At 35.8% G+C, this 11,879-nt stretch overlaps 1 protein-coding gene across 1 annotated transcript; it reads left to right on the top strand.

The window, feature by feature from the left end:
- Positions 1 to 1,044: 1,044 nt before the first annotated feature.
- TRIADDRAFT_60245 (uncharacterized protein) lies at positions 1,045 to 11,025 on the top strand (the record flags this gene model as incomplete). The annotated part of the gene is made up of 26 exons (XM_002116260.1): positions 1,045 to 1,155; positions 1,298 to 1,408; positions 1,707 to 1,760; positions 1,924 to 1,986; positions 2,125 to 2,169; positions 2,272 to 2,325; positions 2,409 to 2,462; positions 2,624 to 2,804; positions 3,024 to 3,191; positions 3,342 to 3,655; positions 3,732 to 3,935; positions 4,049 to 4,226; positions 4,348 to 4,815; positions 4,962 to 5,060; positions 5,159 to 5,338; positions 5,731 to 5,829; positions 5,971 to 6,168; positions 6,850 to 6,975; positions 7,212 to 7,337; positions 7,528 to 7,707; positions 7,814 to 8,050; positions 8,834 to 8,971; positions 9,105 to 9,248; positions 9,400 to 10,036; positions 10,114 to 10,228; positions 10,762 to 11,025. 26 exons carry the CDS (start codon positions 1,045 to 1,047, stop codon positions 11,023 to 11,025), a joined length of 4,548 nt encoding a protein of 1,515 aa, XP_002116296.1.
- Positions 11,026 to 11,879: the final 854 nt, after the last annotated feature.

The following is an 11,879-nucleotide window of genomic DNA, read 5'->3' as shown; positions in this document are numbered from 1 at the left end:
GTGATATATAGGCAAATATAATTGGCTTAAATTTTCATCTATTCTATCTTCTATAGTATCTTAATATGTTCTATTTTATTAATTTGTAGTAATAAATATTAAGCTACGTTCATCATCTTATTGCTATAAATAACATTCGACAGATATCAGGATTAGCAGCTGCTTTGAAATTTAAAATAATGTATTAATCTATGAGTTATGAACTATCTTAATATATAGCACATGCACGTTTATTTTTCTTTAATTTCTATCTCAAATACAAAATGCTCTACATAATCATTACTTACAGAAGTTATTCGATATCGATAGCAATTGTCTTTTTCAGCGATCAATTTCTTTTAAGCAACTGATTTCTAACACTTACTATATAAAATTATCGTTTAATAGTCGTAAGGTTTAACATCTGCTCTTAAATGTAACCTTTAACATAGCAATTAATCAATGATCGAACTAATATAGCACGTAATCCTATCTTTATTCATTTTCTTCAGTTTTTTAACTCAATAAGTATACTGTGCGATCTAGTACATACAGAAAATAATTCATCGCCGATAACTGCTAGGCTTAGCATCTACCTATAAATTTTATTGCTATTTAGCAAGATCTATCAGTAGATGACAGTTTTAGCATCTACAGCATAGTTCTATCTTATCCACTTTTAAACTATTTATCACCGTATATCCAATTTTCTTATTAAATTATAATCTTCATTTTGCTTCATTCTATCTTGCATTGATTCTATATATAGCAGTTTATCTTGTGTATTTGTTTTATCGGTTGCTTAGTTAGTGATCATACTGCTAATCATTATCGTATAAGTTTCTGCTTTTGTATCTATCTTACATCGTCAGTAGAGTTAGATGAGATCTACTTACTCCCAGTGCGTATGTGCTTCGCTAAACTTAATAATCATAAAGCTAATCATTCTAATATTTATCCCTGCTTTATACTAGTCGATATTACCTGCGTATACAAACGCTTATTAGCTGATTTCGAATATTTATTTTATCGAATGATTGCTTTACGATCATGTAACTAATCAATATGATGTTCATCTTTGCAATAATTCTATCCTATATCGGCTATGGGAATACTATTCAGCTACGAACAAACTTAGAATCACCCACAGTAATCCCTATGCAAAAGGGCGAAAAGGTCATATCTATAACTAAGTGATGATAGGCTTTTCGAGTGTTACATATACAATATACTTAACTTGAAGAATTTTAGGATTTGCTATACGCACAATGTACATGCTGCAATCTTTACCGCAATCCTTCTCGTTAAAAAATAATAGGGTGAAAGAGGACCGCCTGGACCACCTGGTGAGGTTTATCAAATGTTAAGTGTGGTACCTAGGGCCAGTGTAGCAGCAGCTACTGTTGATAACTCAACCAACGTTACTGTGGTATTAATAATTTTCTTGTTCTCTTTATTACTTACGTCTAACTGATTATTACTGAGCACTCGTTCTTCCACTGCTGTTTATACGTATAAATACAGCCTATAGAAGGTGAAAAAGGAGAGCCGGTAAATAATAAGACTAGCTATCATAATCAATGCTTCAATAATTTTAGATAATTTAGGCGTTTTTTGATTTATCCAACTGCGATGATAACTGGCAAATAAAGCCATTTAATCTCCTTCAAAGGGATTAAAGATTTCTACTGTCAGTCTATTCATATTTACAGTTTTCTATGTTGTAGGGAATTAAAGGTAATAAAGGACAAAAAGGACAAATCGGCCCGGAAGGACCTCAAGTAATGCCGTATAGAAAAAATACGCCCATTTTGTATTGATATGAATTACGATAGTATCCATGAATTTTTAAGACTTGCTTACTCTATTTCGCCCACAATGACAGCTAATATGTCATTATTAACCATCTTGTATGCGTGTTTTCAATCTTGTGTACTGCTTTAGGGTATAGCAGGTAATCAAGGTTCTGCAGGACCGCAAGGCTTGCAAGGATTAACTGGACCTAAGGTAAATTATTTACTCTACAACTAGCTATCCGTCGTTTCTATAGCTAATTGCAGCAACTGTTATAATACCCAAGCTCTAACGATTTAAAACTAATGATTACAAGACATGTTATGATTATCTGTTATGTGATATCGATAGGGAGAGAAAGGATCTCGAGGTGATACTGGTATTCAAGGCATTAAGGTATTTACTGGATAATGCAATTTCTACGGATTCTTAAAAATGAGCTGCTTAATTTTTAATAACGAATACCATCCTGTCAATGATTTCAAATTAACCGCCTAGGGTGACATTGGAAGCATTGGTAGTATTGGAGAAGAAGGGCCTTATGGTCGTGATGTAAGTATTCCTTACCTGCAGTAGCTCGATTGTGCTCTACTCAATCAAGCGCTTTAATTAGAGTATCGGATCTTTATTATTAGGGTTCACGAGGTCCAATAGGAACAAAAGGTAATACTGGCCCAATAGGATTGCCGGTAAGGATACTATACAAATGTATTAATGATTTAATTAATTAATACGATCTGCAAGTACGCGTATTTGCGTCGTAATTAAGCACTCAAATTCATAGTAGTTAAATTTATTATATACTTCATCAACTTCATGGTATCAAATTGTTATTCTCTGTCATATTCAGGGACCTCCAGGCCCTGGACAAGGTTTTGGTCCTCCTGGAGATCCAGGCGCTATAGGTCCAAAAGGTAATGTTGGACCTCGTGGATTGCCAGGACAGCGAGGTCCTACTGGATCTAAAGGTGCATCTGGAGCATCTGGCCCTATTGGACCTAAAGGAACGAAAGGAGAACCAGGTCAATCAGGTGCGTATATCCATGCATTACTTGCGAAAATTTAGCATCTTCCGTGATTGCATTTTTAAATAATTTTTAATGTCTAAGTGGTTTGTAAACCTGATACATTATAGCTAAGCTGCAAAGTAGCGTATTAAATAGCAAAAATACCTCCATATCCGATCACTATATATATATGTATATAGAAAGAGATAGATATGTTCATGCTGTAAAATACATGATGATTAGGAATGGACGGTAGCAATGGACAGGTTGGGCAAAAAGGTGAGTCAGGTCCTTCCGGGGAGAAAGGAAATACTGGACCAGTTGGAGCTTCAATACAAGGGCCTCAAGGTGATCAGGGTCCTCAAGGAGATTCTGGAGCAACTGGTGAAAAGGGAAGCCGTGGGCTTCAAGGTAAAAGCTACTAATATCGTATCATATGATATAATCAGCTCTAACGCAGCAGTGCAAACTAGAATTCCATAATGTACGTAAAAATAAATAGCAGTAATATCGTCAATTGATTTATGTATCTTAATTACTTAAATATATATGTATGGATAGGTTTACCTGGAATAAGTGGCGGAAGTAATTCAACGGTTGTACAAGGCCCTCCTGGAATATCAGGACCTCCAGGTAGAGCTGGTGACCCTGGAGCAACAGGCCCCAAAGGTGTACCTGGTCTACCAGGATTAATTGGGCAAAAAGGAGATGCTTGCATGGCCTGCCCAATCCCTGAGAAAGGAGAAAAAGGTAGCTTAGGCACAACTGGAGATATCGGCCCACCAGGTTTAAATGGAACTCAAGGAGCAGCTGGAGTAAATGGCAGCAAGGGAGATAAAGGAGAGATAGGACAACGTGGACCAAAAGGAGAGCCAGTAAGAGTTAATTCATTTCCATTTTACGAAACCAGGCATAATGTGCGAGTTCAGTATAACATTAATCACCCTGTAGGGTTTGAAAGGTAACAAAGGTGATCCTGGACAAGATGGAGCAAAAGGTGATAAAGGTGAATCAGTTAAAGGTCAAAAAGGTCAAAAAGGTTTACCTGGACAGAAAGGAGATACTGGCATTACTGGAGATAAAGGATCAATTGGACCTGACGGAACTAAAGGAGATACAGGCACAACTGGTAGTAAGGGTGAAAAAGGTCAACAGGTATCTGCCTAAATAATACCTATTCCTATTCGTTAAAGCTAGCCTGAGCTAATGTAAACTAGGATGTTATCATTTGGAATACCGTATCTATCTTCGACTTAAACTTTTACTAGGGATTTAAAGGTGACATAGGCTTAACTGGAGAAAAAGGACAAAAAGGAAATATTGGTCCTACGGGTAGCAAAGGTGCAGCAGGTGTTAATGGTACCGATGGTTTTGGACCAACTGGTGATAAAGGTGATACAGGTATTCAAGGTATAACTGGAACATTGGGAGAAAAAGGCCAAAAAGGTAGAAAATGATTAATTTGTCCATATCTAGATGGATTAACGTCTCGATTTTAATTCAGCTAGATGTTCGTTCTCGCAACATCAATTAAAATGAATATGAACTATCAATTTTTCCCTTTTAGGTGAACCTATCGTATCAACAGCACAGAATAAAGGAGAAAAAGGTATCAAGGGCGAAAAAGGTATATCCGGTATTAAAGGAGAGAAGGGAACGAAAGGTAGTAAAGGCGATCAAGGACAAACTGGAAATACTGGAGCTAAGGGAGAGCCTGGCATAGCAGGAACTAAGGGAGAAAAAGGGCCTATTGGACCACCGGGAAATTCATCGGTAGTTGTTGGTCAAACGGGTGATCAAGGAGCGAAAGGAGATAAAGGCGATATAGGGCAATCATTGCAAGGGCCTAAAGGAGAACCCGGAAATACTGGCATCAAAGGTAATAAAGGTGACAAAGGAGAACAACCTGGACCGAAAGGAAATAAAGGAAACCAAGGTTTTAAAGGTAATAAAGGCCAGAAAGGAGACCGAGGTGAACAAGGCTTTGCAGGTGATCCAGGACCCAAAGGCGAAGCTGGTTCTAAAGGAGAGCCTGGTAATGACTATATTATTCCATATAACCATATGCAGCATATCTCCTCAACTTAATCAATAAATAATGTATAAATATTATATCACTATTAACCGGATTATTGATTATATATTTAATCATGTTAAATGAACTCTTTATAAAATGGATAGGGTTACATGGTAGAGAGGGTATTGATGGAACTAAAGGTACTAAGGGTGATAAAGGTAATCCTGGTCCAAAAGGTGTTGCAGGAGACAAGGGAGATAAAGGTTTGAAATTTAAATAGACTATAACCCACTTTAATTAGCTCAATTAATGCGAAAATTTGATAACAAGATTTATTCCCAAATACTATTGAAAAATTTAGGCCAAGGTGGCCTTAGTGGAGATAAAGGGAATAAAGGATCGAAAGGAAGTAAAGGTGTGCAAGGATTTAAAGGAGACAAAGGTGATCGGGGACTTGCTGGCTTTCCTGGAGCTAAGGGTAGTCGCGGCACGGACGGCTTAAAAGGAGAAAAAGGAGATATCGGAGACCGTGGCGTGAAAGGTACTCTTATTGTTGCACGGATGATTTTCAGCTGAATTGCCAAGAGTTCTGCTAATTAATTCCTTACTTGATTAATTTCTAGCTGCTATCAAGAAACTTAATTTTATTTCTGCCACAATATCTTAATTAACGTCAAAAAAATGACTACACTTCCTCATTATACAATGTTCGCTGGCACTATTATTGTCTAGTTTACTTTAATTATATAATATATTAAATCTATAAATTATAATCCTCACTTTCGATTCAAATTCAAAATCTGATAACAAATTAATTTCTTGATATTTAGTCTTTGTAAAAGCTGATTTTAATTCTTTTGTAAGATTTTGACTAATGTATTTATATGCGTATCCTTTTTGAAATTAATAATCTCTTATCGTCGGTATTTAAAGGTGATACAGGTGCAAAAGGAGAAAAAGGTCCGCTAGGTGAGACTGGCTTACAAGGTGCGGCTGGCCCGAAAGGAAGCAAAGGTCTAACAGGAGAAAAAGGTAATGCATGCCTATAACGATATAGAATTGATGTTAGTAGCTTAATAACTTTGAATACGATATATAACCAGTCCATAACAGTGTTAACTCTACTTCCAATAGTAATATTAATTTCATGACCATTCACTTCGAAATAAATAGGATTTGCTGGTCAGCCTGGGATACCAGGAAGACCTGGAAGCAAAGGTCAGAAGGGCGCACCGGGAACTACAGGCCAACAAGGTTTGAAAGGTTTCAAAGGTGCCACTGGCCAGAAAGGAGAGCTTGGGCAAAAAGGCGATTTAGGTGCAACAGGTTCTACTGGTGATAGAGGAATGAACGGCACTAAAGGAGATAAAGGTTCGCTAGTTTAGTATAGCCGAATTTTCCGAGATAGCCCTGATCGCTAACGTACTTGTGACCGTGTGCCGTATACGAGTACTAGTATAATTCATACAGGGTTATTCAAATAGTAAATATTGTCTATTTAGTGATCATTTCCCATGTAAAAAAGAATATATATCGTATCTTATCCATACCTTAGAATAATTTATTGTAGTATAGCTACGATTTCTAAAAGTATTTTAGGTTATTGTTAATAATCTTACTGGGTAGGTTTTATAACTCATAATTGGATATTTTATGTCAATTTATTGAATAAATTTACGTAAATTAAGATATGAAACCATCATTAAGATTGATCAATTATTTAAATTAAGATATAAATAGCGCAACATTGCATACCAACATTTCAGACGCTATTTTCATATAATGATGAAATATTTATGGTAATAGCTACGCAAATCTAAAATGATTAAGAATTCTTAATACCAATACAATTTTCGTGGTCTACCAATCTCATTAAAAGATATAAAATGATTTAAAACGATTATTAATCGTTTGAAGCAGTTTTATACAATTTCTAAGTGTGTAAATATCAGATGCGGGTAGTTAATTGGCATTAAGTAAAATGTAATAATCTTATCAGCCTTACTGAATTAAAGTATTTCTAAATTGAATTCTCCATGATCGATTCGTTAGGTCAGCAAGGTATCGCAGGCATTGATGGTCCCAAAGGTGATAAAGGCAACAGAGGATTGGCTGGTAGTAGCGGAATACCAGGCCAAAAAGGAGAAGTTGGTGGCAAAGGAGATAAAGGGGAAAAAGGTAATCAAGGCATTCAAGGTGATCAGGGTATTGTAGGAAATAAAGGTGATAAGGGATCACTTGGGCCCATTGGAATTAATGGTACCGATGGCGATAAAGGTGATAAAGGAAGTCAAGGCGAAAAGGGCCTAAAAGGCGATATAGGTAATTACATTTCATGGATTAAATAGACTAATGCGGTACTTTTTTTAGCAATTAATTATATTGTCTCAAATAACCTATACATGTCTAATCAGGTCCTAAAGGTGATACCGGACCTATAGGCCCTAAAGGTCCAATTGGAGTGACTGGATCAAAAGGTGATAAAGGTGAAAAGGGTGATAACGGTTTTACTGGAGACAAAGGCCCTCAAGGACCTCAAGGTTACAAAATGAAACTTTCCCTATTTAATTCTAGTAGAATACAACTGCCTCCGTTAATTGTTTATTATATATGATTTGTTATTATATTGGTTAATTGTTATATTACAATTAAAGTATACAGATACTAGATTGCTGCTACATATTCATTAATTTTCAAATAGATAACAAGATTCTGGTTATTTTGTTCTAGGCCAAGCGGGTCAGCAGGGTTTTCAAGGAAATATAGGCCCGAAAGGCGAAAAAGGAGATAAAGGTAATGCAGGCCCACGAGGACCTAAAGGACCTCTAGGTAGCAAAGGTGAGATTGGACCAACTGGGCCGAAAGGCGAAGATGGTAGTAGTGAATGTAAGGGAATGCAAGGAGATAAAGGTACAATCAATTTATTTAATCTATTTGAGGATCTATTCAAGGCTGGCATTAGCAATATCCTCGTATTTCATAAAATCAATATTTTGATCTCTTGAATTGGCTATAGGACAACAAGGTGATATTGGTACTAAAGGAGAAACAGGCCTAGCAGGATCAGTAGGTCCTAAGGGTGATAAAGGTGCTACAGGTTCACAAGGTGCAGCTGGCGAAAAGGGAAATACTGGAGGAACTGGGCCTCAAGGACCAATTGGTGATGGCTCAGGTCCCAAAGGTGAGCCTGGTGAGAAAGGTGCAACTGGCCCAATAGGATTGACGGGACCTATAGGATTTAATGGAACTGATGGTAAGTTAATAGACTTGGCTACTGAAGCGTACGCTATCATTTATCTAAGCTAACTAAAGTTATCCAATATGACCCAAGGGTATTAAAATACGTATCGCCAATATTGGTACTCTATCATCAATTTCTTTGAATAATAAATTGGTAATTCTTCAATTAATCAATACTATAGGCCATAATTGTTGATATTGAGTTAGGAATACAAATTACACCCATAGTTACTGATAGTCGATGATGGAATACAGATAAGATTTGAAGGGCTACATTTCATTTTACGGCAGTCTCATAAGACGATAAACTAACTAGATTTAAGGTAAAATCTACTGATATTTAATAGTAATTGTAAAAATAGATGCCAATATGATAAAATGCTACAGGCAGTTCAAGAACTATTATGGAGTACCAGATAGGAATTAAAATTGAGCTATCATCCATGATAATCTAAAATGATAAACTAATAGAAATTTTGCGTTAATAACTTCTAGTATTATCAGGGTGAGAATTTAACACTACGATAAATATCAATGTGATAAAATCGCGCGCATATAAACAATTAGCACACCGAATGCCAGTAAGGTTCAAGAGGGAATTTTCGTTTCGCAATACCTCTCTACAAACTTTTAAAATGATAAATTAAAAAGATTTTAAATGAATACTGCAATTATTGATACTTGATAAGAAAACTATGTGTGTACTACAAGTTAATTGATCATTTGGAATATTTTGAAATTTAATGAAGAAATTTACGTTTTCGATAATTTGCTTTCATTTACGTATTCATAAAAGGGTTCGATGGTCCGAAAGGTGATAAAGGAGAAGAAGGTCTCTATGGAATGAAAGGAGAGAAAGGTGTACCTGGACTTAACGGTCGCGATGGAACTAATCCAGGGCCAAAAGGCGATAAAGGACCAATTGGCTTTCAAGGTAACCTATCTTAGACGTTTGAAAGTAAATTTTGCGTTACCAGTGCAGTACTTATTAAAGATATTTAAACTGCAAGAATGTACTAAATTACCATGATTATAAGCAATTTTCACTTTCCTTTATCACATTCAAGGTGTTAATGGAACTAAAGGAGATCGAGGAGAGAAAGGCCAGATTGGTATTCAAGGCGACCCGGGTCCTCCTGGGTTTAACGGTTCTAAGGGCGATACAGGGGCAAAAGGAGACATTGGATTGCAAGGAGAAAAAGGAGAAAAAGGTTTAAATGGAGTATTACGGTCATATCTCATTATTAGCAATCAATTTTATAGTCTAGAATTGATTACTAGTTCAAAATGTTATTATAACTATAGCTATCGTTCAAATGCAGCAATAACTTCTCCATAAATGTACCTATTTCTGTTAATAAGGTCAACGAGGTTTAAGAGGATTATCGTATTATATGAATGAAACTGGCTCGGTATTTGTGCTCGAACAAGGAGAAAAAGGCAGCCCAGGCATAAAAGGTGATAAGGGAAATACAGGAATAAAGGGAGATGTTGGACCTATTGGCCCTCGTGGATTTAATGGCTCTAAAGGTGATCTTGGCCCAAAGGGCGAAGTAGGACCGCAAGGTCCTCCTGGTAATGATGGCCCCAAAGGTGATAAAGGGCAGATTGGTACAACAGGCGAAAAGGGTGAAAAAGGTAATCGCGGTCGACGAGGGGATCCTGGTGGCCGTGGACAACCTGGAGATAATCAAATCGGTGATGTTATGGCTATACATAGCCAAAGTACAACAGTTCCTCAATGTCCCAGCCCTTTTACCACACTTTGGTCTGGTTATAGCTTACTCTTTGTGGAAGGTAATGGGCAGACTATAGGTCAAGATCTTGGCCGTAGTAGTTCTTGTCTAGAGCGATTTACTACATTGCCATATATGTTTTGCTCATTAAATCAACGCTGCGATATTGCGACGAGATTGGGCGTCAGTTATTGGTTATCTGCATCTCTTGCTCCATCTTATGTACCCATCTCTGGATCCAACATAGCCCCTTACATTGGACGGTAATCAATACTGATAGCGTAGTTTTATAGTGTAAATAATGGCTTCTAAAAATATTTTTAATTCTTTATAAATACAGATGCTCTGTTTGTGAAGCTAACGCTCCAGTTGCTGCATTCCATAGTCAAACTAGTACCGCTCCAAGCTGTCCAAATGGATGGCAGCAGTTATGGGAAGGGTACAGCTACATTATGGTAAGCAATTTGATTACTTTGGTCATGACTATGGGTACAGCTGAATAGACCTTGTAGTAAACAGTTGTTATACGTTCAGCATAAATTGCGAAGTCTTAATAATTTCTTAACTAATTTCATATCCTTGATAAAAGATATAATACTGTGCAATGTACATTCTTCTAAGCTATAAATCACTTTATACACTTATACAGTAAGGCATTATTTGTTATTTTTATAATATCTGACCTGGTATAATACAGTTGCTAGTCATTAGAAATCATTTTTGGATAAGAAGTATTTTTGGGATTTATAGTAGCTTAATAAGCTTGAAAAATGAAATTATAATTTATGAATAAATGAATAAATGATAGCTTGTAATATGTGATGTTACAAAGATTCTCAGAATGTGTAATAAATATTTTCTCTTATCCTAATCAAAAATTATGGCGTTTTCGATGATATTCAAGATAGAGATTTACTATTTGAACATGTATGAAACATTTAGGTATATTCTAGCATTAACCAATGTTATCTTATAAAACTTACTTTAGCAAACTGGCACTGGAAATCAAGGTTCCGGCCAACAATTACAATCCCCTGGCTCTTGCTTACGTAACTTTAGATCACAACCCTTCATCGAATGTAACTCTAGAGGAACTTGTATTAACACCGTTGGAGGGCTAAGTTTTTGGATGAAAGCCATTAACGCAAGTCAGCAATTCGATCCTCCAACTCAACAAGTATTAAGTGCATCAGCGACTAGTTCTGAGATCAGTAGGTGTATAGTTTGCAAAAAATCAACATTTGGAAATTAATGATGGACGTGGAAATGTATTCAATGTTTTGTGCGTAAAACTACAAGAAAGAACAAAATTTTTATGATTACTTCTATAGGCATTTTCTATTTAAAAATGCAACTTTAGTTCTGGTCTAGATCTAAATATAAATAGGCGATAAATATTACAATAGGTTCCACACAAAATGATGAAAATATCATGACGTCGTAAAGTTGGTCTAGAGATGTCAATCACTAGATTCTTTTTCTACCCATATTCAACCACTAGTACCTTGTTAAAATTGCAGATAACCCTGACTAGTTTAGTTGAAATTAATTATTTATTAAAAAAAATTAGTAATTGCCAGTAAAAGGAAATTATTTCAATTTGTTTAGGGTTCGATTGATTGAATTTTAGAATCATTACTTTAATAAAATGTTGATGCATCTATCTGTTGAGTTACTTACTTTTAAATGTCATTAGTCTTGCTGCTATTGTATTTCTTGAATAAAACGTATAATTCTTATTCCTACGTTTAGGAGATTTGTTAATGTATTTATGCTCATGTACTTCATAAACCTCATATTAGAATTTTTTAAAAGGTTATCGCAGTTTTGCATTTTGTACCACTAACTCACAACCAGCATACCAGGCCAGAAACCGTAGAATGTAAACCACAGAAAATTATCTTTCCAGTACCATTTAAGAGACGTTGCATAATGTATAAAATAGTGCGTTCCTATAAATGCTAAGTCAAATATAGTTATTCTCCAGAGGCTCTGTTTCCGTTAGTGTATGATCTTATGCATATGATCAAATATATGAGATATTAGTTTCCCAAGATCACTTTTCGATACGGTACAATTTAATAAGTGACAGTTATATGATATTAC

This window comes from Trichoplax adhaerens, genomic scaffold (assembly GCF_000150275.1).
Source record: "Trichoplax adhaerens TRIADscaffold_14 genomic scaffold, whole genome shotgun sequence".
In the NCBI taxonomy this organism is placed as follows: Eukaryota; Metazoa; Placozoa; class Uniplacotomia; order Trichoplacea; family Trichoplacidae; genus Trichoplax; species Trichoplax adhaerens.
This window is presented reverse-complemented; position numbering and strand designations above follow the sequence as displayed.